Genomic DNA, 25522 nt, shown 5'->3' on the forward strand with positions numbered 1-25522 from the left:
TCAGTGACTCTAGGCTACCATAAAGTGCAACCATTGCCGCGATGACTCGCGCCGGCGAGATCATTACGGCTAATAGGATTGTCCCCTTTGAGTCTAGAAACATGCGAGTTTGCATGTTCTCGGACTCTATTACATTGGCCGAGTTTAAAAGTGTGAGAGTTTACTGCTAAACTGTCACATTTTCTAAACTCTCACCCTATTACATTTGGCCCTATAAGTCTGCCTAAAGAAAGACCTACTGTATGAAGCACGTATTTGTATGCTTTGCCTTGACCCACTCACTTCACTTTGTATTTTATGACTGTTGGATAGTGTCAAATATTAAAATCTCAATAAATTAGTTAAAAATGTTGCAAGCAGACTTCTTGTATATACCATTATTACCACAGTTGGGGCACATAGTGTAATACAAGCCCTAATTGCTGTAATATTTCCCAGGTTTCTTTCTAATCATCCATTTATAGACAAATGCAGAAAACATTTCATGCATGGAAAGTACAATGAATTTGATTTCTACTAGATTAATTATTTATGTGTATAGAAATGCCTATCTAAGAAATAACAGTATCTCAGACTTATCATACTATTTTATACAGATTGATATCTAATTGGTTTCTCATGGAATCCTCAATCCCAGTATATGTATATTACCCACAGGAAATAACTGAGGACAGTAGTACTGGAAAGTATTTTATTTCTTACATATTTTCAGTTTGCTATATGCATCTCTTTACATGTTTAGTTGGAAGCAACAGTCTGATCCAACCAGGTACGGAGCTCAGTGACACGAGCATAGACACCTGGGATAGAGGTAGAACATGTGCTGCTTCCCCAGGACACAATACCGACCAATGTCCAAGCATCATTACTCTCACAAATAAGGGGTCCACCGGAATCACCCTACATTGAAACAGAGAGAATTATTATTTAAATAAAGAATCTCTGAGATAATAGGAGAATACATATCAAATCTATAAAGAGGGAAGCACCTTCAGTTAGGCAAAGCTATTCAGTTGTCTCAGGCAGTTCTTGATGCAGAAGTATAAATTAGTGGCTAACATTATACATTAATGGTTAGAGAAGGTTATCTATGGGATAAGATGAATGCCTTTCCAGTTGCTAATGTAGGCCACAGCATGACTGAGCTCACCCCTGCATAAGCAGTATAATGTAGAATGTTCTCCAACAACATTGTTTTAGGATACTGTCCCTTTTATCTCTACCAATGTAGAGTGTCCCTACTGTCTGGAATAAATGCGAGTCTTCTGATATCTATTTTTTTTTCCTTAATTAGCACAAAGTCCATTTTTACTACCAAAGCAGAGAGAAAAACAGCTTATGTTTTCTATTGTGTTATTATTGAACTGTATTAAATAATTAATTTCATTAATTTGATTATAATCATTGTTTTGTTAATGACTTTCCTCTTTATTAGCTAATGACTTATTCACAGCCTGTTAGTCTCAGGGATGCAAGATTAATATCATTATATTTCCATAAACACTCCACTACTTCCAGCAAAATATACAGTGTGCAGATAATAACACCGTCCAACATAAAACATAATGCTTCCAAAATGTAAAATTGGGCCTTAATCTCAGATTCCTTGTCCTCATGAGTCCCGTTAGTGGAAACAGAGATGGCGCAGAACAGAAGCAGTCAGTCACCAGCACTTACCAGTACACTGAATAAGCCAATGTATATTTATCAAATTATTTTCACCATTGCCAAAATCATAGGGCCAAGCAGCAGAATTCTGTATTATGTGTAGAAAACAAAGGGCTTCATCATCAGGTAGCTGAGAAATCTTGGGGCTACTGTATGTATGTATATATATATATATATATATATATATATATATTAATATACTTATTTCTCTCCACATCTCTGATACATCTCGGACTCGCCCAACCCCAGTCCCCTCCCTCAGTCTTCAAACACTTTGACTTATCTGGAGTGATTTATAATCAGAAACTGCTATAAATTCTGCACCATATTGTAACTATTAAAGTACCAGTAACCCAAAATATCAACTATATTTTATTGAACCCTCATATCCCATAACAACAATGTCCCTCCTGCCAATACTATATGTACCAGAAGAGGGGCACAGACTTTGGTGCTGCAGCACACCAGGCACAGCCCCTGTTTCCCACCACACTGATCTACAGTATACACTGGAAAATGGAGAAGCACTTTCCCCTATCAGTCAGGTGAGAATATGCTCTAAGACCAAGCATGGGGAGAAGCTACTTGCATTAAGAAACTGGAAAAACATATATAGTCTCATTTCACTAGCGCTGGTCATACTTCTTGCTCTTTTAACAAATAGACTCATTAAAAAATTTTTTTAACTATAATAGATAAAATAGCAATAAAGAACTGTGTGTTATTAAGTACAAACCATGCAAGAAGAGGCTCCAGCAGCTCCAGCACAGATCATGATGTCAGTGATGTTGCTACCCCAATAGCTCATGCACTGAGATTTGGAAATCACAGGCAGAGCAGTCTGCTGCAGTTTGCTGGGGGTAGTCGCAGCTGTTTACAGAGAGAGTGACAACACTTTCAGCCATATAGTGATTTCCAGAAAGCTCAAAGCTGACATTCATCAATATATCATCATTTGGGAAAGACCCCAACCAAGTAGCTGAATAATTAATTTATTAAGAACAGGACAGTGTTTTTGATTATGTGAAGTTGGTCAATAAAATTTGAATGTAACCCATGGCAACAGTTATTCTACATATACTGTATATTTATATATATATATATATATATATATATATATATATATATATGTATATTAAACTGGACACACAATAAAGAGGGGAAGAGCTGCCCATGGAGCACACAACATTTTCCCATTGTATAAGCCATTTGGTAGGCTGCATCCTGACCATTGGGTGGATTTTTTGGCATCTACCTATAAATGACATCTCAGATAGTGTTACACTAGCAGTTTTGTCCCACAGCAAAATAGCCAGAGAAAATAAAATACAATTTATTACAATAACAAAAATGCTGCCGACAAATCTGTGCTTATAATCAGCTTGTGTGCAGCAAGGGCTTGTGTGACAGGTGCTGGAGAATGGCATAGGCTTCTATGAAGTATTTGTGTCAGTGGTGATCCAGTTGGACCTAAATGTTATAGGCTGCATTATTAAACCTGAGAATAAAATACAACATGTGTGACACCATCAAGGAGAGTCCCCTTTATGTCCACAAGAAATGGTCTAATCTCTGCTACATTTACCTGGAATAAAAATCAGTAAAAAGAAAAACCACTCCAGTGACAACAGCAGATGCTTTGAATGAGAGACTGCAGGGACACGGTTCTTTTAAGTCTCTTACAGGTGGTTAATGTAATATGTGACCAACTCTTCATATCCAGATATGTGTTACTGACAAGAGAACTATCACTGCAACTGGGAAAAAGATGTTCCTATCACCAACTTGGGATGGGGTCTCCAGAGTAAAAGGAGTCATCCTGTCAAGGAGAGTGGGGATGGCGGGTTCCCTGATTGGATGTAAAATTTAGTATATTTCTCATGTTGGGTTGTATTTTGCTCTGAAGCATAAGTGTCTATGAACAACATCATTCACTGCCAATATAGAGCTACTAATAGCACAGTGCACATACACCACTGGTTCTCACCATTGTATCTTGTCTTTCCCCATCCACTGGTAACACAGATACGACCATCATCATATATCTCACCAGGGTTGGCAAGGCACACTGGAGATACGGTGCTACCAAAGACAGCAGGAGTGGCCAGTTTAACCAGGGAAATGTCATTGTTGATGGTGTTGGAGTTCCAGTCGGGGTGAGTAAAGACCTTTAATTACAAAAACAAATAAGTCTCCTCATAATAGTGTAAATGAGAAATATTGAACAAGAATACAGCAAAGTAATATATGTGTTGTTTGTAATCACTGTGTATCAAATACTTATTGTTTAGTTTATAGTTTGACATAAGGAAATGGTGGGATCTGTTCCTGCACCATTCTGAATACATTGCAAAGGTTCCTTAGTAATATAATCTCTTATATAATCTCATATCTTTATTCGTAACTAAACTCTAAGGTCAGTTTTTGAAAGTTTAATTTACCACTAGATTTATAGATGCAAACTCTCCTTTAGCATGATTTTAATTGTTGCATACTTAGACATTATCCGCAGGGACCAAACAGTCTGATTAATCTTTAGGCATCTGAGTGCAACCACTGAAACAGTCATGTACTAGTTATACTCACACTTGAAACAGTCAGAGTCTGGATTGCCTCAGCACCTGAGCTTCTGTCATGTTCTCCAAGAATAATAAGGTCAGTGCTCCTATAGGCAAAAGCATAGCACCTCATGTAACAAACTACAACCAATCAACAGGTCATGTATCTCTTCACAATGTATTCTTCTTTCTGATAATTAGCTGAATGACAGTACATTAACAGGGGGATGTAGTCAGCATCCTGCCGTGCGGAATGCCCTGCTGGGATCTCATACCCAACCCCCTGTCAGGGCATAATGGTAGTAGGATCTATTTCAATAAATAGATGTCTTGTCTTAAAGCTAGACTATGATCTTATGTACTTGCACTTCATTAAATATCATATCTTCCCCTAATATTTACCAAGGGAAATTGATATATCCTAATGGAAAATTGATATATCCTAAAACCCTGATCAGCACAAACAATGCCCTCCAATTCGCCTAAACGCACTATAAGCTCTCAGGTCATACTCAGTTTCTGACAAAGACCCATCTTCTTGTCAGTAAATCCCGTCCAAAGAATTTCAGGATCTAGGAAACAGGATTGTGGGTTTGGGAAGGATGTAAAATGTGCTTCACTAAGTAGTTCTAGGGTCCAAGCAGCCTAATTCTTTGTTTCTTCCCCAGATAGTGTCAATTGTTATTCCAAATAAGTGAAGATATGTAAAACAAAACATTATACACATGATATGTTAAGAAACAACCTTTTTTTGTGAAAAGTAAATTGTAGTTAACAGACTGTGATTAGTTCTCCAAACCATTCACAGTGAATTCACATAGCAATAACTTTATTTTCTTTGAAATATTGACTTATGGGTTCTGCTGCATAATTAGCAATAATACCGGTTTAATTAACCTTAGAAAGTAAAACTGATGGCTTGTACACATTGGTAAAATGTATAAAACATTTAATAAAACATACATTGAATCATGAGATAAAATATATCACCGCTCACAATACATTACATCCATGTTATTTGGTTACCTTTGATTTTATCTAATGATTCATTGTATATTTTATTAAACATTTTATACATTTTACCAGTGTACACATGCCATCAGTTTTACCCTCGAATGTTAATTAAACCAGCATTACTGCTAGTTATGCAGTAAAACCCATAAATCAACATTGCATAGAAGCTAAAGTTATTGCTATGTGAATTCACTGTGATCGGTTAAAAGAACTAAACAGTCTGTTAACCACAAACTTCTTTTCACAAAGAAAGGGTTGTTCCTTTCTTTTCTTGTTTTACATATCTTCACTTCTGTGGAAGGACAACCGACACCTTCCAGGAACGAAGTATTGTTTTTTTTAATTATTTACTTTTCATTCTCAGAAATCTTGTGGCTATTAAAGGGAGCACTCATTTTTTCACCATCCTTCACCATATTAGGAATCAAGATAGTCCCTGATAAAATGGGATTATTGGGATGTATGGCATGCATAAATGCTGCATTCTGTATTAGTGCTATGTAGGCAGTTTATAATACAGACAACATCACACACACACACACACACACACACACACACACACACACACACACACACACACATATATATATTCCATAGACAAAAAACCTTACGCCTTAATGAACGTGTTCCTTGCACAATACAGATATGGTATGCCATCACACCATGTGGTTAACTGCAGATTCAGTACTCTCACAGAATAAAATTGCTGTCACTCACAAAATGGTGGAGCTGCTAATTCACAGAATTGTGTACTCATTGGAATACACACATGCAGTCTATGCAACTGAGGCCAAAGCAATTATGTGGCTCCCACATCCCACTCAGTGCCCACAATCTTCCTGGAGGGCGACGGCCTTTAAGCTCTTTTTCATGGCCGTCGCTCATCCATGGCGTCTGCTGCGTCTTCACCTGGATCGCGGCGGCCAGTAAGCTCTTTTGCACAGCCGCCACACATCCAGGGCTTCTGCAGCATCTTCACCTGGAGCGCGGCGGCCAGTAAGCTCTTTGCGTGGCCGCCGCACATCCAGGGCTTCTGCAGCATCTTCACCTGGAGCGCGGTGGCCAGTAAGCGGTGGTCAGTAAGCTCTATTTAAGCCAGCTGAGGGGGCGGGGCGATGACGTCGCAAGCCATGATTGGCTCGCGGTGGCCATCTTTGAATTTCATAAATGGCGCTGAGGTGCCATTTTTGAAAAGGGCACGCTCGGTTCTCACCATTGAATTCAATGGTGAGAACCACTCATTGACTGAGAGGCAGAAGGCTCGCCTCTCTCAGCCAATGAGCGCTCCGCAACGGGTTTTCTGTACTGAAATGCCAGACAGAGTGGTCATTCAGGTAGTAGTCTTCTTATAGAACACTACCAAAGTTCGTGGGTCTGGGTTCCTTGAGGAGGGGGACCCCTTTATTGGAGGGTCCCCAACTCCCCAGGGATCACCAGCCTGGGCTGACTAGCGGTCAGGGGTGATGCTGCGGCTGGGGTGACTGGTGAAAGGGCTTCCCTGGCTGTGGCATCACACCCCCGCTAGACAGAGTCCGGTGCTGGTTCTGGGAAATACAGGGGGAGCCCTGTATTTCCAGGACCAGCTCAGAGCCCTATGCTGGTTGCACTAAATACGGGGGACCCCTACATAATTTGTCCCCTGTATTTTGGCAACCAGGACAGGTTCTGAAAAGCCTGGTGCTGGTTGTGTTTAATACAGGGGACCCCCTACATTGTTTGTCCCCTGTATTTAGCACAACCAGTACTGGGGCTCCAAAGCTGTTTTTTTGGGGGGGCGTGGGGCCAAGCCATTTTTTTTTGTTGTTTTTTTTTTCAAACACAAGCAGCCAGTCCTGGTTGTGCTCAAATGCAGGGGACAAATGACATAAGGGTCCTCCATTATTAAGCACAACCAGCGCCAAGCTAGAACCAGCCCTGTTTGCCAAAATACGGGGGACAAATTAAGTAGGAGTCCCCCGTAAGGTGTGCAACCAGCACTGGGCTCTGATCTGGTCCTGGTTCTGGAAATACAGGGGAACAAATGAGTAGGGTCCCCCTGTATTCTCCAGGACCAGCACCGGACTATTTCTAATGGGGGCTGATGCCACAGTAGGGGAGCCCTTTCACCAGGCACCCCAGCCACAGCATCAGCTCTGACCACTAGTTAGTCCAGGCCGGGGATCCCTGAGGAGCTGGGCACACCCCCCAATAGAGGGGTCCCCCTCCTCAGGGCACCCCAGGCCTAGGCTGATAGCCCAGGGTTATCCCCAGCACCCCTGGGTGGTGGGTGCTGGGTTGATTGAGTGTTGTGGTGCATTTTAAAGAATATTTTATTTTGCAGGTGAACTATAGGTCCCAGCATGCCTCCCTGCATGCTGGTACTTGGAAAACCACAAGTACCAGCATGCTCACTGCCACCTGTAGTCCAACTATAAAAAAAATTAAAATAACACAACACACTTTAATATTGTAATATTTAATTTACAGGTCTTCACCTGAGGGAAGCAGGCTTTAAGCTCTTTAGCATGGCCACCACCACCCCAGGGCTTAGGCCTCTTTGCTTGGTGGGTGCCAAGCCGCCAGGGTATCAGCGACTTTGCCTGGCAGGCGCCAACCCGCCAGGGCTTTGCTGTCTTAGCCTGGTGGGCACCAACCCAATAGGGCTTCGGCATCTTTGCCTGGCAGGTGCCAACCTGCCAGGAATTCGACATCTACACCTAGTGGGCGGCAGCCTGTATCAGCTCTTTTTCATGGCTGCCATCCTCTAGGACTTCAAGTGTCTTCACCTGGCAGGCGCCAACCACCAGGGCTTCGGTGTCTTCACCTAGTGGGTGGCAGCCTGTGATAGCTCTTTTTTGTGGCTGCCTCCCACTAGGACTTCTGGCGTTTTCACCTGACGGATGCCAACCCACCAGGGCTTCGGTGTATTCGCCTGGCGGGCACCAACCCGCCAGGGCTTTGGCGTTTTCACCTAGTGGGCAGCAGCCTGTGACACTTTACTTGGCTGGCACCCACTAGAACTTCTGCGTCTGCACGTGGTGGGCGCCAACCCACCAGGACTTTAGCATCTTTGCCTGGCGGGCACCAACCCGCTAGGGCTTTGGCATCTTCGCCTGGCAGGCGTCAACCCACCAGGGCTTTGATGTCTTCACCAAGTGGGTGGCAGCGTGTGTCATCTCTTTTTCATGGCTGCCACCCACTAGAACTTCCGGCGTCTTCATCTGGTGGGCACCAACCCACCAGGGCTTCGGTATCTTCGCCTAGTGGGCGGCAGCCTGTGATAGCTCTTTTTCATGGCTGCCTCCAACTAGGACTTCCAGCGTCTTCACCTGGCAGGCGCCAACCAGCCAGGGCTTCGGCGTCTTCGCCTAGCGGGCGCCAACCCGCCATGGCTTTGACATCTTCACCTACTGGGCAGCAGCCTGTGTCAGCTCTTTTTCATGGCTGCCACCCACTAGGACTTCCAGCATCTTCACCTGGCAGGTGCCAACCCGCCAGGGCTTCGGCTCCTTCACCTGGTGGGTGGCAGCCTGTGTCATCTCTTTTTCATGGCTGCCGCCCACTAGGACTTCCGGTGTCTTCACCTGGCAGGCGCCAACCCGCCAGGGCTTCGGTGTCTTCACCTAGTGGGTGGCAGCCTGTGATAGCTCTTTTTCATGGCTGTCTCCCACTAGGACTTCCTGTGTCTTCACCTGGCGGGCGCCAACCAGCCAGGGCTTCGGTGTCTTCACCTGTTGGGCACCAACCAGCCAGGGCTTTGACATCTTCACCTAGTGGGCAGCAGCCTGTGTCAGCTCTTTTTCATGGCTTCTGCCCACTAGGACTTCTGGCGTCTTCACCTGGCAGGCGCCAACCCGCCAGGGCTTCGGTGTCTTCATCTACATAGGAAAGCCTTTTGTTAAAATTATCAGACTGTTTGCCAAGGTTTGCTCCACAATTGAGCAGGACAAATTCCATTGTTTGTCATTTTTTAGTTCAGACAGCAGTAATATTACTGTTTGGAGTTATGTGTGTATATATATATATATATATATATTAATATATTGGTATATATACATGTATATATACAGTTAAACGACCACATGGGTATCCACAATGCATGCACACATATATATACAGTTGCAATTATAAATAGAAACACATACAGTGCATGTTTTGCGCTGTAACACAAACCCTGCACACAGTGCACCTTTTACGCTGCATGTAGACACACAACGCATACTGACATATAATCCTAAATATACACACACCCATAAAAGGTTCCTACACATTATGGCTTATATTAAAGTTATTAATTATTATGTAAAATGTATGTATTTGATATTAATGGTATACAACATGATAGACATGGCATGTTTGGTACTAAACTGACACACTGTTTATTTCCAGATATCTGAATCTATCAGCGAGGGACTCGCATCTTGCGTTCGATGGTTATGGAATATAGTAAATTATTGGTTAGAATGTATACACTGTAATGTGGTGTCTCTATCTAGTTTAAATCAATTAAAGAAAGACAATGTAATCTGGAGAATTGGGACATACCCCTAGTGAACTATCTTATGAACTCCAGCATACTACAAAGACCAAGAGTAAGAACCAATGGAATTATGTTTGTCTGTCTACATTGTTGTTATCATGATCTGTAAGGGTATATAGCCTGTGTCCGGGTCCCAGTCAGTAGCCCTTCTTCTTGGATGACTGCAGGCTTCTGGATTGATGACTGTAACTGGGACCGGTGCACATGCATATGTATCGACTGTACCTTATGTATTTAATAATCCTTTGCGCTCATTGTTTAGATCAAAGCGCGTAATACTCTTTTATTGTAATAATAACTTTTTGTGCTTTGGAACCACACTCAAAGTCTGGAAAGCAATTATTTATTGTGCAACGTGCAACGCTAAATAGCGATATTTTTGTATAAAGGTTATTAGGTATTCATAGATGGGGCTCATACAGTGAAATCACGCTACCACAATTCACACGGTAACACACGTTTATCGATCTCTCACCAAAGGGTGGAGGCACCATACGCAGGAAAGAACACACTCCCTTCGAAAACCTGCTACCACTTGATGCTGAGAGACCACTATCCGTTATTGTGTGAGTTAAAGGAGCGCTGATTAGGACCTATGGACAAGGAAGGAAGAGTTGTTTTCTTTCATTGTTAAAATTTTGTGTTAGAGGGTAATTCGCACAATAACGTACGCATATTTCTTGTATTGCTGCCACGTGTTCAAACGGTCATTGTATTCATAGCATGATTACTTGTTAAACCTCTGAATTATACTGCTATACTTAGGGAGAAGGTTTTATTTTTTTTTCTGCACAGAAAAGGTGTATGTAATTGAAACGTGTGATTGTACAGTGGAGGGTACTGTCTAGTTAAGCCTCAGTGGAGGTTACTGTCTGTTAAACCTCAGTTGAAACTCGGTAGGTGCCTGACGTGGGGCCATACAAACTACTTGGCCAGAGTATAAATCAGGTACATTGTGGATATCAAGAAACTAAGGGGTTTCTTGGTCCGGCACCCATTAATCGCAAAGTCCATTGATCAGTTAGGTTCTTTGGGCAATGCAATCGAGCCACATAGTTATATAAACTGTGATTGTAGGTACAGAAACAAACAAATCTCAGGTGCACAACTCCAAATTATTAATAATATATATAAATGCAATAAAATGTTGCAATCAATAGAGGTTTTTAGCATAATCATGGCCAAGGTTATGGGCCTACCCACCATATCCAGGTAACCTCTTTCGGGTAGGTCCCTAACATACTAGGGTTCAAATCCAGAGCGCAGGACCCCCCAAAACTGGCCCAGCCAAGCCGCCCCAGGGCACCACCATAGTAAGAAAAGTGCAGTGTAAAGAGATAGTTAGGAGCAGCTGCAGCTGCATATAAAGAATGAAAATAAAAAAGTGAAGTACATATATATTAAACACACACAGTGAAGGGTTAAAATGTGTTATAAAGGAAAATGTGTTATAATGCGGTCCCCTGAGACAGATTAACCAACGCAATCCAGGGGGACCCACACCCCAAAAATGAACCAAAGTTGCACTACAGTATATAATTTGTAGTACTTATCTAGAATTGTGCCTAATACAGTGTGCATATACATTACCATACTCCATGCTTTTAAACCAAAAAGGAAGGGTGCTAGTCCAGAATGAGGGCGTCTCTTTTCCCTCAGAAGTGCAATAAAGCACATTAAATGGAGCATATGGGAAAGATTTCTGGACTGCACAACCTGACTATATATAAGATGGGAGGTGCTACCTGATAAGACTAATTGCAGGCACAGAAACAGACAAATCTCAGGTGCACAACTCCAAATTATTAATAATATATATAAATGCAATAAAATTTTGCAATCAATAGAGGTTTTTAGCATAATCATGGCCAAGGTTATGGGCCTAACCACCATATCCAGGTAACCTCTTTCTGGTAGGTCCCTAACATACTAGGGTTCAAATCCAGAGCGCAGGACCCCCCAAAACTGGCCCGGCCAAGCCGCCCCAGGGCACCACCATAGTAAGAAAAGTGCAGTGTAAAGAGATAGTTAGGAGCAGCTGCAGCTGCATATAAAGAATTAAAATAAAAAAATGAAGTACATATATATTAAACACACACAGTGAAGGGTTAAAATGTGTTATAAAGGAAAATGTGTTATAATGCGGTGCCCTGCGACAGATTAACCAACGCAATCCAGGGGGACCCACACCCCAAAAATGAACCAAAGTTGCACTACAGTATAAAATTTGTAGGACTTATCTAGAATTGTGCCTAATACAGTGTGCATATACATTACCATACTCCATGCTTTTAAACCAAAAAGGAAGGGTGCTAGTCCAGAATGAGGGTGTCTCTTTTCCCTCAGAAGTGCAATAAAGCACATTAAATGGAGCATATGGGAAAGATTTCTGGACTGCACAACCTGACTATATATATGATGGGAGGTGCTACCTGATGAGACTAATTGCAGGCACAGAAACAGACAAATCTCAGGTGCACAACTCCAAATTATTAATAATATATATAAATGCAATAAAATTTTGCAATCAATAGAGGTTTTTAGCATAATCATAGCCAAGGTTATGGGCCTACCCACCATATCCAGGTAACCTCTTTCGGGTAGGTCCCTAACATACTAGGGTTCAAATCCAGAGCGCAGGACCCCCCAAAACTGGCCCAGCCAAGCCGCCCCAGGGCACCACCATAGTAAGAAAAGTGCAGTGTAAAGAGATAGTTAGGAGCAGCTGCAGCTGCATATAAAGAATGAAAATAAAAAAGTGAAGTACATATATATTAAACACACACAGTGAAGGGTTAAAATGTCCTTTATAACACATTTTAACCCTTCACTGTGTGTGTTTAATATATATGTACTTCACTTTTTTATTTTCATTCTTTATATGCTGGATTTGAACCCTAGTATGTTAGGGACCTACCCGAAAGAGGTTACCTGGATATGGTGTGTAGGCCCAGAACCTTGGCCATGATTATGCTAAAAATCTCTATTGATTGCAAAATTTTATTGCATTTATATATATTATTAATAATTTGGAGTTGTGCATCTGAGATTTGTCTGTTTCTGTGCCTGCAATTAGTCTCATCAGGTAGCACCTCCCATCATATATATAGTCAGGTTGTGCAGTCCAGAAATCTTTCCCATATGCTCCATTTAATGTGCTTTATTGCACTTCTGAGGGAAAAGAGATGCCCTCATTCTGGACTAGCACCCTTCCTTATTGGTTTAAAAGCATGGAGTATGGTAATGTATATGCACACTGTATTAGGCACAATTCTAGATAAGTCCTACAAGTTATATACTGTAGTGCAACTTTGGTTCATTCTTGGGGTGTGGGTCCCCCTGGATTGCGTTGGTTAATCTGTCTCAGGGCACCGCATTATAACACATTTTCCTTTATAACACATTTTAACACTTCACTGTGTGTGTTTAATATATATGTACTTCACTTTTTTATTTTCATTCTTTATATGCAGCTGCAGCTGCTCCTAACTATCTCTTTACACTGCACTTTTCTTACTATGGTGGTGCCCTGGGGCAGCTTGGCTGGGCCAGTTTTGGGGGGTCCTGCGCTCTGGATTTGAACCCTAGTATGTTAGGGACCTACCCGAAAGAGGTTACCTGGATATGGTGGGTAGGCCCATAACCTTGGCCATGATTATGCTAAAAACCTGTAGTGATTGCAAAATGTTATTGCATTTATATATATTATTAATAATTTGGAGTTGTGCACCTGAGAATTGTCTGTTTCTGTGCCTGCAATTAGTCTCATCAGGTAGCACCTCCCATCATATATATAGTCAGGGCCGGATTAAGGTCTGTGGGGGCCCCTGGGCAACAAACATGTGGGGGCCCCATTCAATAAAAGTGTTTTTTTTTCTATTTTATATATATATATATATATATATATATATATACACACACATAAATATACATACATATACATATGTGTGTGTGTGTGTGTGTGTATATATATATGAAAAGTAATACATATTATATATTATAGATATTATAGATATCCGAGTATATCAGAGTGTGTGTGTATATAATAAATAAAAAAGAATCTTGTGTATATATATATATATATATATATATATATATACATATATATATAGATATATATATATATATATATATATGGATATATATATATATAGATATATCTATAGATATAGATATATATATAGATATATATATATATATATAAAATCTCATCTCACCCGTGGATGCTGGCAGCCTGGCATTGAAGCAGCTGGGCAGTGGGTGCAGGGATCCCTGGTGTTGTGTGAGGGAATGAAATAGATCCCCTTCCGTTTGTGAGGCTTCTATGGCCAGATGAAGACGGAGCATTCAGGCTGGAGGCTGGCAGAGGAGGATCTGGAGGCGGAGCCATCAGCGTGACTGCTCCGTGCTCCACAAAGTCTTATGGGTGGAGCTGCTGCGGCTGGGCATGCGATGCAGCTCCCCGTCGGCCATGTTTTTTTTTAACTAGCTGCCCGATCGGAGCTTAATATCCAATCGCGGAAGCCCGGCGAGGGGGGGGTCAGTAAATGAAAGGCTGGCTGTTTGGACACCGGCCACCAAAGGCACATGCCCAGCGGGAACTGGCCCGGGGTCTTGGTGGCTCTGTTAAGAAAAAAAAAGTTGATGTAGTTCGGGGACAGTGTGTGGGGGCCCCTTATGTGTGGGGGCCCCGGGACGATCGCCCCTGTCGCCCCGCCTATAATCCGGCCCTGTATATAGTCAGGTTGTGCAGTCCAGAAATCTTTCCCATAAACTGTGATTGTGAAGTGGGTTGCTGTGGGAGTGAAACTGCTGGCAAGGTTAGGAGTTATTGGAACTCCTAGATGTTACCAGCTGGGAGTAAACTCAAAGTAGGAAGCGAGTGGTGAAGCTAGGTGTTAAATTCATCAAGAAAAATAATTTGCTAGGCGGTTATTTTACTCCTCGTTTATGCACACGGAGCATATCGCCTAGCGGGAAAGTGGTGCATAGCGGGAAGAAGGGAGCGGCTGAAGCTTGGTTTGAATTTGCCGCAGGTAGAATAATTTACAATAGGTGGTTATTCTGCTCCTCATTGTGCAAGCCAACTGAAACGCCTAGCGGGCCAACTGTGCATAATGAAAGGGAGTGCGTGAACGTAGCTCTCTGAAAAGCGTTCACCAATCGAAATTCTCTAGAAATTGCTAAGCGTTTTCTCAGATGGGTGCGAGGCAATCTCTAGTAATGGTCGATGATGTGCTGCTAATGGAAGGGCTGCTTGCGTCGTATGTTATGTTTAAAAAGTATGGTGCGTACGCTACAGCTTACTGTGACGTATGGGTCAAGATGACCAAGAAATGGAGAACACCTTTTCTTAAGATTGGTAGCTTTGATTTGGAGGTTCTGAATAATGTCAGAGACAGTTTATGTTTAGTAAAGTCTCTGAAGAAAATGATAAAATTTAATGATTGCTTAAAGTTGTGGCAGCATGAGGGGAGTATGTGGCTTAGCAGTGTGCAGGCGATGTAACCTAGTGGTGCGCTCACGATGCAAGGAAGCACGTACGCAATGCAAAGTAGTGTTGCCAAAGGGAATGTTAATAGCGCAAGCGCACCACCTCCACCCTATGTGGATGGGGATGAAGGTACAGTCGATCTAAAAAATCATAAAAATGTAACAAGTAACTTGTACCCTCTCCTGAGTAACTATAAGGAACATGTTTATAATGCAGATGATGATGAACCTGTTGTAATGTCAGCTCTTTCCCATGTTGCCCAAATGTTAAATGTATCATCACAGCAAGCACAGGTAGCTGCCCCACCAGGGCCAGTAGTGAAGGTAGCTCCGCCATTGATAGTACAGGAAGTATTAACACCCGCTGTAACAGTAGCGGAGGTTGTTAATACTATACATAGTAGTAGTAGGCTGAACCCTCCACCAGGTAATCAGGCCAAAGGTAGCGGTGTGGCAGGCTTCCATCCCATCTGGACAATAACTGTTCCCACTGGGAATCCAGACACACTTGGTGTAGTAGCCACAAGGAATGTAGCGATGCATTGTCCATGGACGAGAGCAGAGCTACATTCCATAATGACAGATTTCCCTGACACTAGGAAAGAACTAGCAAAGTGCCAGAAATTTGCAAAAGATTTAGGTAATGCTCATGAGCCAACCAACAAAGTTTGTCGAGTGGTATTATGGGCATGTCTTCCACACAAAACTGACGTGAAAAAGTTTATCACGGCCTGTGTATTGGATGGAGACAGTCCCATAACTGATGAAGATAATCAAAACAACATAGCCCGCGTTGTCACCCAGTTGGCTGTATATTTCCCAGTAGTAGTTGACTGGAGTAAGATTTTTACAAATAAATAGAAAGATAGTGAGTCTGCAGCAGATTATTTCACCAGAGTGCTGCAGACTATTAGCTATAAAAGACAACACACACCACAGGGAAATGACAATCACGGTGCTTATGGATGGTCTTAAAGACACTCTAAAGGCCAGGGTTCAGACCTCACTTCCTGGATGGAGGGGAGTTACGGTAGACACACTCAGGGAATCTGCAATTGAACATTGAGAAAAACATTCTTAGGAAGAGAGAAATGCAGAGCAAAACACTAATGGCTGTTAGTATTCAAGCTCTGGAAAGAATGCAAATACCAACGCAACACTCTTATCACACACGGCCAAAATACACTCATCCCACACAACCTCCAAACCCATATCCCCATACACAACCACAATCCCCAACCCTTACAACAACAACCTTTCAATACACATCAACCATGAAGGTGTTATAGATGTAACAAGGAGGGGCACATAAGTAGGTTTTGTAAAGCTAGACAGTGGGAACCACCAAACCAGGGAACACCGAGATACCCACAGAAGGGACACCCACCACAATCAGGACAATTCTAGCCATCACCTGCTCACATTGTAGTAGTGAATGCTTTGCTGAAAGAATATAGTCAACTCTAGGGGCCAGGTCACACCTGTAGTCTACAGCCAGTCAGGTTAAACAGGGTATACTATGGAAGAACCTGTAATGATAGTTGATGTAGCTGGTACCAAACATTCTTTTCTTATAGACACAGGGGCGACCAGGTCAGTGTTAAATTCTTCATCCTGACTGTCAGTACCTATTCGCCTTCACATACAGGGGAGGTACAATACACATGGACATGATTTCCCCAGGGTTTTATAGACAGCCCCAGTATCTTCTCCCAGGCCTTACACAGCTGTTTACAATCTTTTCAACCTGTCAATGGGTCTATTCTAATACAATATGTGGATGATTTGTTGTTGTGCTCTGATTCATTTATGTCATGTTAAATGATACTAAACTTTTATTGCTTCATCTCTTGCAAACAGGGCAGAAGGTTGCAAAGGACTATTGACAGCTATCCAAATGCCTAAGGCAGTGGCCGTCATTAAGTGTAAAGCCCATACATGTGAAGATGATCCGGTGTCACTGGGCAATAACAGGGCAGATGAAGCTGCCAAATGAGCAGCAGGGTGAAAATTAATATACCAATTGATCAGATGATGATGCTTTCATACTATTGATATGCAGAAGTTAATTGAGATGCAAAATTTGTGTTCTATTCAGGAAAAGGCAGTCTGGAGATCCAAGGGATATGGACAGGAGTCCTCTGGACTCTGAAGAGATGAACAAGGTAAGCCGGTGGCACCCAAGGTATACTACCCAAGCTTGGCTGAGGCAGCGCACGGTCTGACTCACCTGGGAAAGCAAGGTTGTCTGACATATCGGTGGGAAGGTCCATATCAAGTGTTGCTGACAAGTACAACTTCCTTGAAAGTAGCATAGAGAGATACCTGGGTCCATTCCACTCACTGCAGGAAGGTCAAAAAACCGTGGGAGATACAAGGCGGAGTCGAGGCAGATAACGTAGACATGTCAATTGCGAGCTTGTTCTGGGAGAGTTAAAAGTTGCAGTGACAAACCTGAGCTAAAGAAATTTGTAGATCACTGTTCCAGCAATGGAGTGGTGTACTGGGGTTACATTTGTGTCGTCTTCCAGAGTTTTCATCATCCTAGTGTGTTTCGGGATTTCTGGTTTCTGTGACGGAAGACAGATGACGGAGAGAGGAGCTGATAGTGATATCGATGGAGTGGAGTCAGAAAAAGGAGTGCTAAACCAATTGAGGGATTATCTGACCAAACCCAGTACAGTAATTGCAAAGAGATCTGTTGTTTTGGGAACTTGGAGACAGTGTGAAGGTCTATCGTCTAAGGACTATTGTATTTGTGAGTTTTGTGGGTCCCTAGTCGATGAGAAATTGCCCTACTGTGCCAGCCTAAGTATAACCCATATTGGAGTGGGTATCCATTAGAGGATTATCATAACATAGTGGGCAAAGTTTTAAACCAAACTGACTATTGGGTGTGCTCTCACGTGCCTCAGGGACAGCATAATGTAGGGTTAGTGCCATTCCCATTGTATGTCTCTGAGGTTTTAGAATTGCAAAGAGGGGATGCACTGGATGGAAAATTTCTTATGTCCAAACCACCCCATTTTAAGCTCCACCAGTACCAGGTAGATAGATCACTTTTATGTTTAAACATCACTAACTCCAACAAACCAGGAAGTTGGGAGATGACTGGGAATAACCAGACGATGACCTTCTCACTAAGAGCTGATAATGAACCTATCAATTTTTAAACTTTTACACTCCTTTAGACTAGGTGGGAGACACTTACAGTATAAATATACACTTAGTTCCACCAAGGAAATGGTTGGTAGGGTACCAGAAGGGTACTGTGCCAGGATTATACAACCAGAAACATGTGTGTTAGTCAAATGGGAAAATCTGAAATAGGATTATTTGCTAGAGAATTACGTTTGACAATAATGATATATTCTATCCCTTATGTACTCCCTTTATATGTGGAAGGAAAGCGTATAAGTGCCTCTCCCCGAGTTCCGAAGGTTTATGTTATTTGGCAAGGATACTTCTAGACATTATGACCCTTACATATGGTGAAATGCTTGGTATCCATAAAAACACACCATCTCCATATCTTCAATCACATTATGAACGCTGGTAATCCCAAGGAGGTGATAGACCGGAAGATGGATGAAATTCTGCAGCTGAAATGGGAATTTCAAAAGAAACATAATGCTTCACTGGTTGAAGTAGAGGAAAAGGTAGAAGAGTGGTTCACTTGGTTGAACCCTGTGAAATGGTTCTCTGGTCTAGGAGAGTAGGTCCAGGAATTGGTTGATACTGTGGGTAAACTCCTGATCTTTATACTGATTGTCATCATAGTAATTGGCTTATGTGTCAGGTGTGTTCCTAATGTATTGAAGTGCAGAAAATGTACCAGGGCGAAATGAGGAAACCGAGATGATGGTGATAAGCAACGATATCATGGATACCAAGGTCAAGGAGGAACTGTATTACAATTCTGAATTAGAGTGTACAATATGATGATATAATCTGGATTTGTTTGGTCATGCAGAGATGTATTGTTGATGTTATTTTTAAAACATTCTAGATAATGCAGTCCCAATCCCCCTTCAAGACTTCCCTTATAGGTTAGGTGCATCCCCACATCTGTCCCATGATGCCTTATAGATCCGTGGTGTGCATATAAGGGCAGTTTTATGTCCCTTCCAGAGGCGCATTATTTAATGGTTCAAATTACCACACTGTGTCATACCATACATAACATTAATCAGTATATTATCATGCATAAGAAAATGATCCTGCGCACTGAGCTCTTTAAAGGAGGTAAGCTGCTAACAACTTATAGGTATCCCCACCTATATATATTAAACATGAATAAAAAGTATGTTGTAGCGCTCAACCTTCTCGTTCCGTCCAATAATATATGAATGGCTAATTGTCAAATGAATGACTAATTATCATTAAATTGTAACAAATAGATTCTGATGGTGTAAATTGAGTACCATGTACCAAGTTATAGTCAATGAAAAAGATAAGATAATGATAACTATCATTATGTTATCTTATCTTTTTCATTGACTATAACTTGGTACATGGTACTCAATTTAAACCATCAGAATCTATTTGTTTCAATTTAATGATAATTAGTCATTCATTTGACAATTAGCCATTCATATATTATTGGACAGAACGAGAAGGTTGAGCGCTACAACATACTTTTATTCATATTATCATGCATGGCTAAATAGATTCAGGACAGGTTGTGATAGCGCTTTATTTGCTATCAAAGGGTGGACTGACGAAGCCGGATGGTTGTCTAAGACAGAATTTGTTAAAATCAAAATCTGCAAGATGCCATTTTGCGAATGGCTACTCAGCGCCATTTTGCGAATCATATACAGTTTACGGTGCTATGTTATTATTTAGCATTGTGCATTTCCTACGCAATAGAACACTGTTAAAAGTCCTTACAAAAACAATACATACATTTATTAATACACATATATCAGTGATGACAGAAAAAGTCTTGTAGACATGTCTGTGACAAATAATTAAGAATACACAAAGATACTGTGAGTGTTTGCTCCACATATAGAAACAGTATGTCTGTGGCAATTGAAGTATAACACAGACACTGATATGCTCAGAGAGAGTGGATTTAGAAACAATTGTCCGATGTTTAGCTATCGTTAGAAATTGTAGGCCTTGTGTCCCATGCTGATGTGGTTAAGAGGGACTGACAATTGTATTCTGTATACACATAGGAAAGCCTTTTGTTAAAAATTATCAGACTGTTTTCCAAGGCTTGCTCCACAAATGAACAGGACAAACTCCATTGACTGTAATTTTTTAGTTCAGACAGAAGTAATATTACTGTTTGGAGTTATGTATGTACATATATATATATATATATATATATATATATATATATATATATATATATATATTGGTATGTATATATTAGGGATGTGCAGGCTCGGATAGGTTCAAGTTTGCACGTTGCGTTCGGATTTTTCCCTCCAAAAAAACGGAACTCAGAAAGAGGCTAAACGTCATCTTACATGGACGAACATCATCATTCCTGGACTTTTGTCAATTAAAGAAAGACAATGTTATCTGGAGAATTGGGACATACCCCTATTGAACTATCCTATGAACTCCAGCGTTCTACAAAGACCAAGAGCAAGAACCAATGGAATTATGTTTGTCTGTCTACATTGTTGTTATCATGATCTGTTAGGGTATATAGCCTGTGTCCCGGTCCCAGTCAGTAGCCATTCTTCTTGGATGACCACAGGCTTCCGTATTGATGACTGTAACTGGGACCGGTGCGCATGCGTACGTATCAACTGTACCTTTTGTATTTAATAACCCTTTGCGCTCATTGTTTACATCAAAGCGCGTAATACTCTTTTATTGTAATAATAACTTTTTGTGCTTTGGAACCACACTCAAAGTCTGGAAAGCAATTATTTCTTGAGCAACTTGCAACGCTAAATAGCGATATTTGGGTATAAAGGTTATTAGGTATTCATACTGTGCTTATAGGTTTTTTCCACCACAAAGTAATTTGGTACTCATAAAACTTACCACACATCACAGTGAGCTGCGGTTACCACCCAGGTGCTGCTAATCAGGGAACCACCGCAGTAATGCCACCCTGTACTGTCCTGCAATACACAAGCATACACACATAAGACTTACAGTAGCCCTTAAATCAGTTACTAGAAGTCAAATTGCAATAATGAATGTATATAATATATATATATATATATATATATATGTGTATATATATACTGTATGTGTATATATATATATATTTATATTTATATATATATATATATATATATATACAGGGTGGCCCAAAAGTAGGTATACAGAATTGTTTGTTGGGCTGAAAGACAACGCATTCAATATTGTCTGTCTTTTTTAGTCTTGTAGATGCTCAAAATATCCTCCATAAACATTGCAACATTCTTGTTTCAATTCTGTTTCAACATTTCAATTCTAACACACAAAAAAAGAATAATGAAAGATCATTACTGCCACAGTAATGATCTGTTATCTTTCATCTAATCATCAATGTTTTTGTTCCGATGGTAGTGTTTTTACCATTTGATTTTGCTTCACTCAATCATCATTGCTCGGCTCCCCTTATCATAGATGAATGGTTCACACACCTAAACCTTCCTTGACCAATGCTGTAAAGAATAGTGAAAACTCCATCAAAATCCATCAAAATCCGTCCAATGGTTCAAGAGATTAGCCCGAACTAACAGGCACAGTCCTAAACTGGGGACTCTATCTATCTATCTATCTATCTATCTATCTATCTATCTATCTATCTATCTATCTAACTATTAGAGATATGTGGTTCAGTTCTACTTAGTACTTCTTGCCAATAAGATGCCTTTTTACAGAGAAAAACAGGATAGAACCAAACCGCTCATCTGTAATAAATATATATATATATATATATATATATATATATATGTATGATAACATAGCATCAGAGGAAATACAGCAGAGAGACATAACTTAGCAGAACATGTCTCCAAGTGAACAATCATTATTAGATAGTGATGTGGCTGTCACTTTCATAACATGTATATTAGGAGCTCAGGTCCAGTGCTGCAATTGCCTGTCTTAATTCACAAAATGGGGCACATTCTGAGTTGCAGTTCACCAAGATGGCAAAGTTACAGAATCAGCCCCAATATATTCGAACTCTTGTACAAATAGTTCTGATTTCAGTGCTCAAAACATATTTCAAGGATCACACAGGCTGCTAATATAGAATGTTTTGTAGCCAAAGAAGAGAACATGTAAATCACTTTAATGAAATAAATGCTGTCAGCACTGTCTGTGAATCCAGCTGCTTTCCATCCTTTGTGAAACCTCTTATGCCTGAGACAACTTCTAAGACCCACTATAACATCAAGGTTGAGCATGTCTTTTACCCATTCCCTTTCTGTAACTTGTGTATCTATTGCTGTGAATGTAAGTGGGAATATTGTAACTTGCTGTATGAGCATGGACACATTACCTGCAGGGAGACTTGCCAGGGCCAAGATCCAGGGACGGCTTCCTCACCATTCACAATCCTGGCATAACCCGACACCACAGGAGGAATAGCTGGAACTCCGCAGCCTTGGGAAAACAGTAACTTTGCTATTAGACATTGCAGCATTTTATGTTATTTTTTTTTCATTGATAACACAGATAAATATAAATGCATACATTCACAAATGTGGATTTACATACAAATGTAATGTAACCTTAAAAGTGAAAGCTGTTTAATGGTAAAATCATCATTTCACACTTGAATATGATATTTATTCAGTAAAAAAAATAAATGTTTAAAAATTATCATTAATTGATATACCTGTACTATTAGATTACATTTTGTTATAACATTACAAAGTATTACAATATATTTGGTAAACACAAATGTCACAAAGGATGATTCCCAGTGTTTGATTATAGTTTAGACCATGCATAGGGTACAAACTCATTAAATGCAACACTGTTGAGAGGTTGTATTATTTTGGGGGCTAATATCTTATATCTGCATAATGTCCCCTGTGCTCTATGTGACTTGTAGACTTCAACCTGGCCTAGCAAGCAACAAAGTGTCTTTGATAATGACATTAATATGTTGGCCATCTATGTGTTAAATAGGCAATGTGTTAGTTGTTTGTAAAAAAAAATGGTATGGTTGTTGTAGAGAAACACCATGGGGTAAATGTAATAGTCTGCATCTTGCAGGCTTCGGCAACTCTGCCTGATGTTTTAAAGGAGCCATCATTTAATAGGCAAAACAAGTTAGTTTTGCATTTTAAGTGATTGCCCTTTAAAACACCAGGCGGACTCACTATGAACACGTTAATGCCTGAAAGCCATATGCTTTTACATTTACCCCTATGTCATTACTTTTTAAGCAGATTATTATTATCAATCTTATAGTTTATATTTTGGGTACCACAATATTATGTAGCATTGTAGCGTGAGCTACTCTGCATATAATATAGTTGAACAACAGCAAAACATAGAACTAAATAAATAAATATAAAAATACTGAACAGACATAAAAATTAATACAGGAAATACAAGAAGGAAATAACAAGGATGCACACTATGACAAGATGGTTATTATAATGTTACAACAAGTTACATATTATAGGTACAGTATTAGAGTGTTGTTTGAAAAAAAATATTGAAGTCTTTCAGTTAAACTTACCATAGGCTGCACTGACAAAAGCCAGACAGGAGACAAGCCACAGAAAAGCCATAACTGCCAGTGGATGGTTGTTGCTACTGGTAAAGAACTTATATAGGAAAGGAACTAGAGGTGATAAAGTGGTAATTTGCTTAGTGATTGGATGAAATGCATCAGTTCAAGGAGAACAAATATCCTCTATATTTAACATTTTACGTGTTAGAAATCCAATAAGCTGATAACCTTTGGCTCCATTATAGGTTATCTGCTATTGAGTAATACAAACTACCAACAGCAAGTATTAAATGTTCAAAAAATTCAATATATTTGTAGCAACTATAAATTAATGGAAGTTACTCTGGTAAAAATGAAGCCACAGGACATGCATCTATTTCCCTATGGACAATGTTTTACTAATGTGTATGTTAACTTTGTGATTTATATGCACTTCTTTTCAGTGTGTATAGGAGTGGGCCAATTCCATACTATAAACAATAGTTAGTTAATTATATGCTAACATAATAGTAACACAATTGTTAATTATACATTACGAAAAAGAAATATACAGTTGATTAGGGTGACAGTCAGGGAGCATTTGGAGGAAGCCCTTAGTGAATGATTTTGGAGAACATAACTGCAGCTAAACTGGGACCTGTAATGAATCCCAGGGACATTCACTTCAGAAGGAGGCAATAGTTCTGAAGATTATTGGGGTGATGGGATCAACCGAAGGATAGTGCAGTTGTAGCCCAAGGCTGGAGAAGTTTGACAAGGTGGAGACCTTGAGGGCAAGTCGCACCCTTGAGGGCTGGAGATTCTTGGCAAGATGGTGACCTATGGTCACGTTGCAGCCTTAAGGGCTGAGAACACTAGACAAGGAGGTGACCAGGTGGTCATGTAGCAGCCTTGAGGGCTGGAGACTCTTGACTAGATGGTGGCCTGATGGTCACTTTGCAGCTTTAAGGGCTAGAGACTCTTGGCTGGATGGTAAAATGATGGTCACGTTCCAGCCTTGAGGGCTGGAGACTCTTGGGTAGATGGTGACCAGATGGTCACGTTGCAGTCTTAAAGGTTTGAGACTCTTGGCTAGATGGTGACCTGGTGCTCACGTTGCAGCCTTGATGGCTGGAGACTTTTGGCTAGATGGTGACCTGATGGTCATGTTACAGTCTAGAAGGCAGGAGATGTTTTGAGATGCAGAGCAGCAGAGATAGCCATGTCCACTCAGACACTGCTGTGCGGTAAATGCCTCCGGGTAGTGGTGCGGCCACTGTGGTGACTGGAGACGCAGAGCAGCGGAGATAGTCATGATGTTTTGGGCTGAGTCCACTCTGATGCTGCTGTGCAATGAATGCTGCCAGGTAGTGGTGCAATAACTGGAGATGACAAGAACACCATGCAGCGGAAGCTGTTGTGGTGTAACGCTGATTTCCTCAGGCGCTGCAGTGCTGACTCAGCCGCTGGGATCACACATGATACAAGGCAGTACATGATCAGGACTGGAGATGCTGGAATACACAAGGTGAGATACCAACTCTATGGAACCGGAAACACGTGTAAGACGCTATCACCGGCATCCGAACAACACAACAGCAGGAAAGAAAAAGGAGGAGGAACCAATACAGTCCA

General features: G+C 40.9%; 1 protein-coding gene across 1 annotated transcript; it reads right to left on the reverse strand.

Annotated features, from left to right (window-relative positions):
* Nucleotides 1-738: 738 nt before the first annotated feature.
* On the reverse strand, nucleotides 739-23966 carry LOC148477416 (chymotrypsinogen B-like). Its single transcript, XM_088456772.1, has 7 exons — nucleotides 23915-23966; nucleotides 22721-22824; nucleotides 21265-21344; nucleotides 4255-4333; nucleotides 3656-3836; nucleotides 2405-2538; nucleotides 739-900 (listed from the first exon to the last, which is right to left on the reverse strand). The coding sequence occupies exons 1-7, from the start codon at nucleotides 23964-23966 to the stop codon at nucleotides 739-741; spliced, it is 792 nt and encodes a 263-aa protein (XP_088312898.1).
* Between the last annotated feature and the right edge of the window lie 1556 nt (nucleotides 23967-25522).

Source organism: Taudactylus pleione, unplaced genomic scaffold (genome assembly GCF_031769625.1).
Source record: "Taudactylus pleione unplaced genomic scaffold, aTauple2 ptg000717l, whole genome shotgun sequence".
NCBI classification, from domain to species: Eukaryota; Metazoa; Chordata; class Amphibia; order Anura; family Myobatrachidae; genus Taudactylus; species Taudactylus pleione.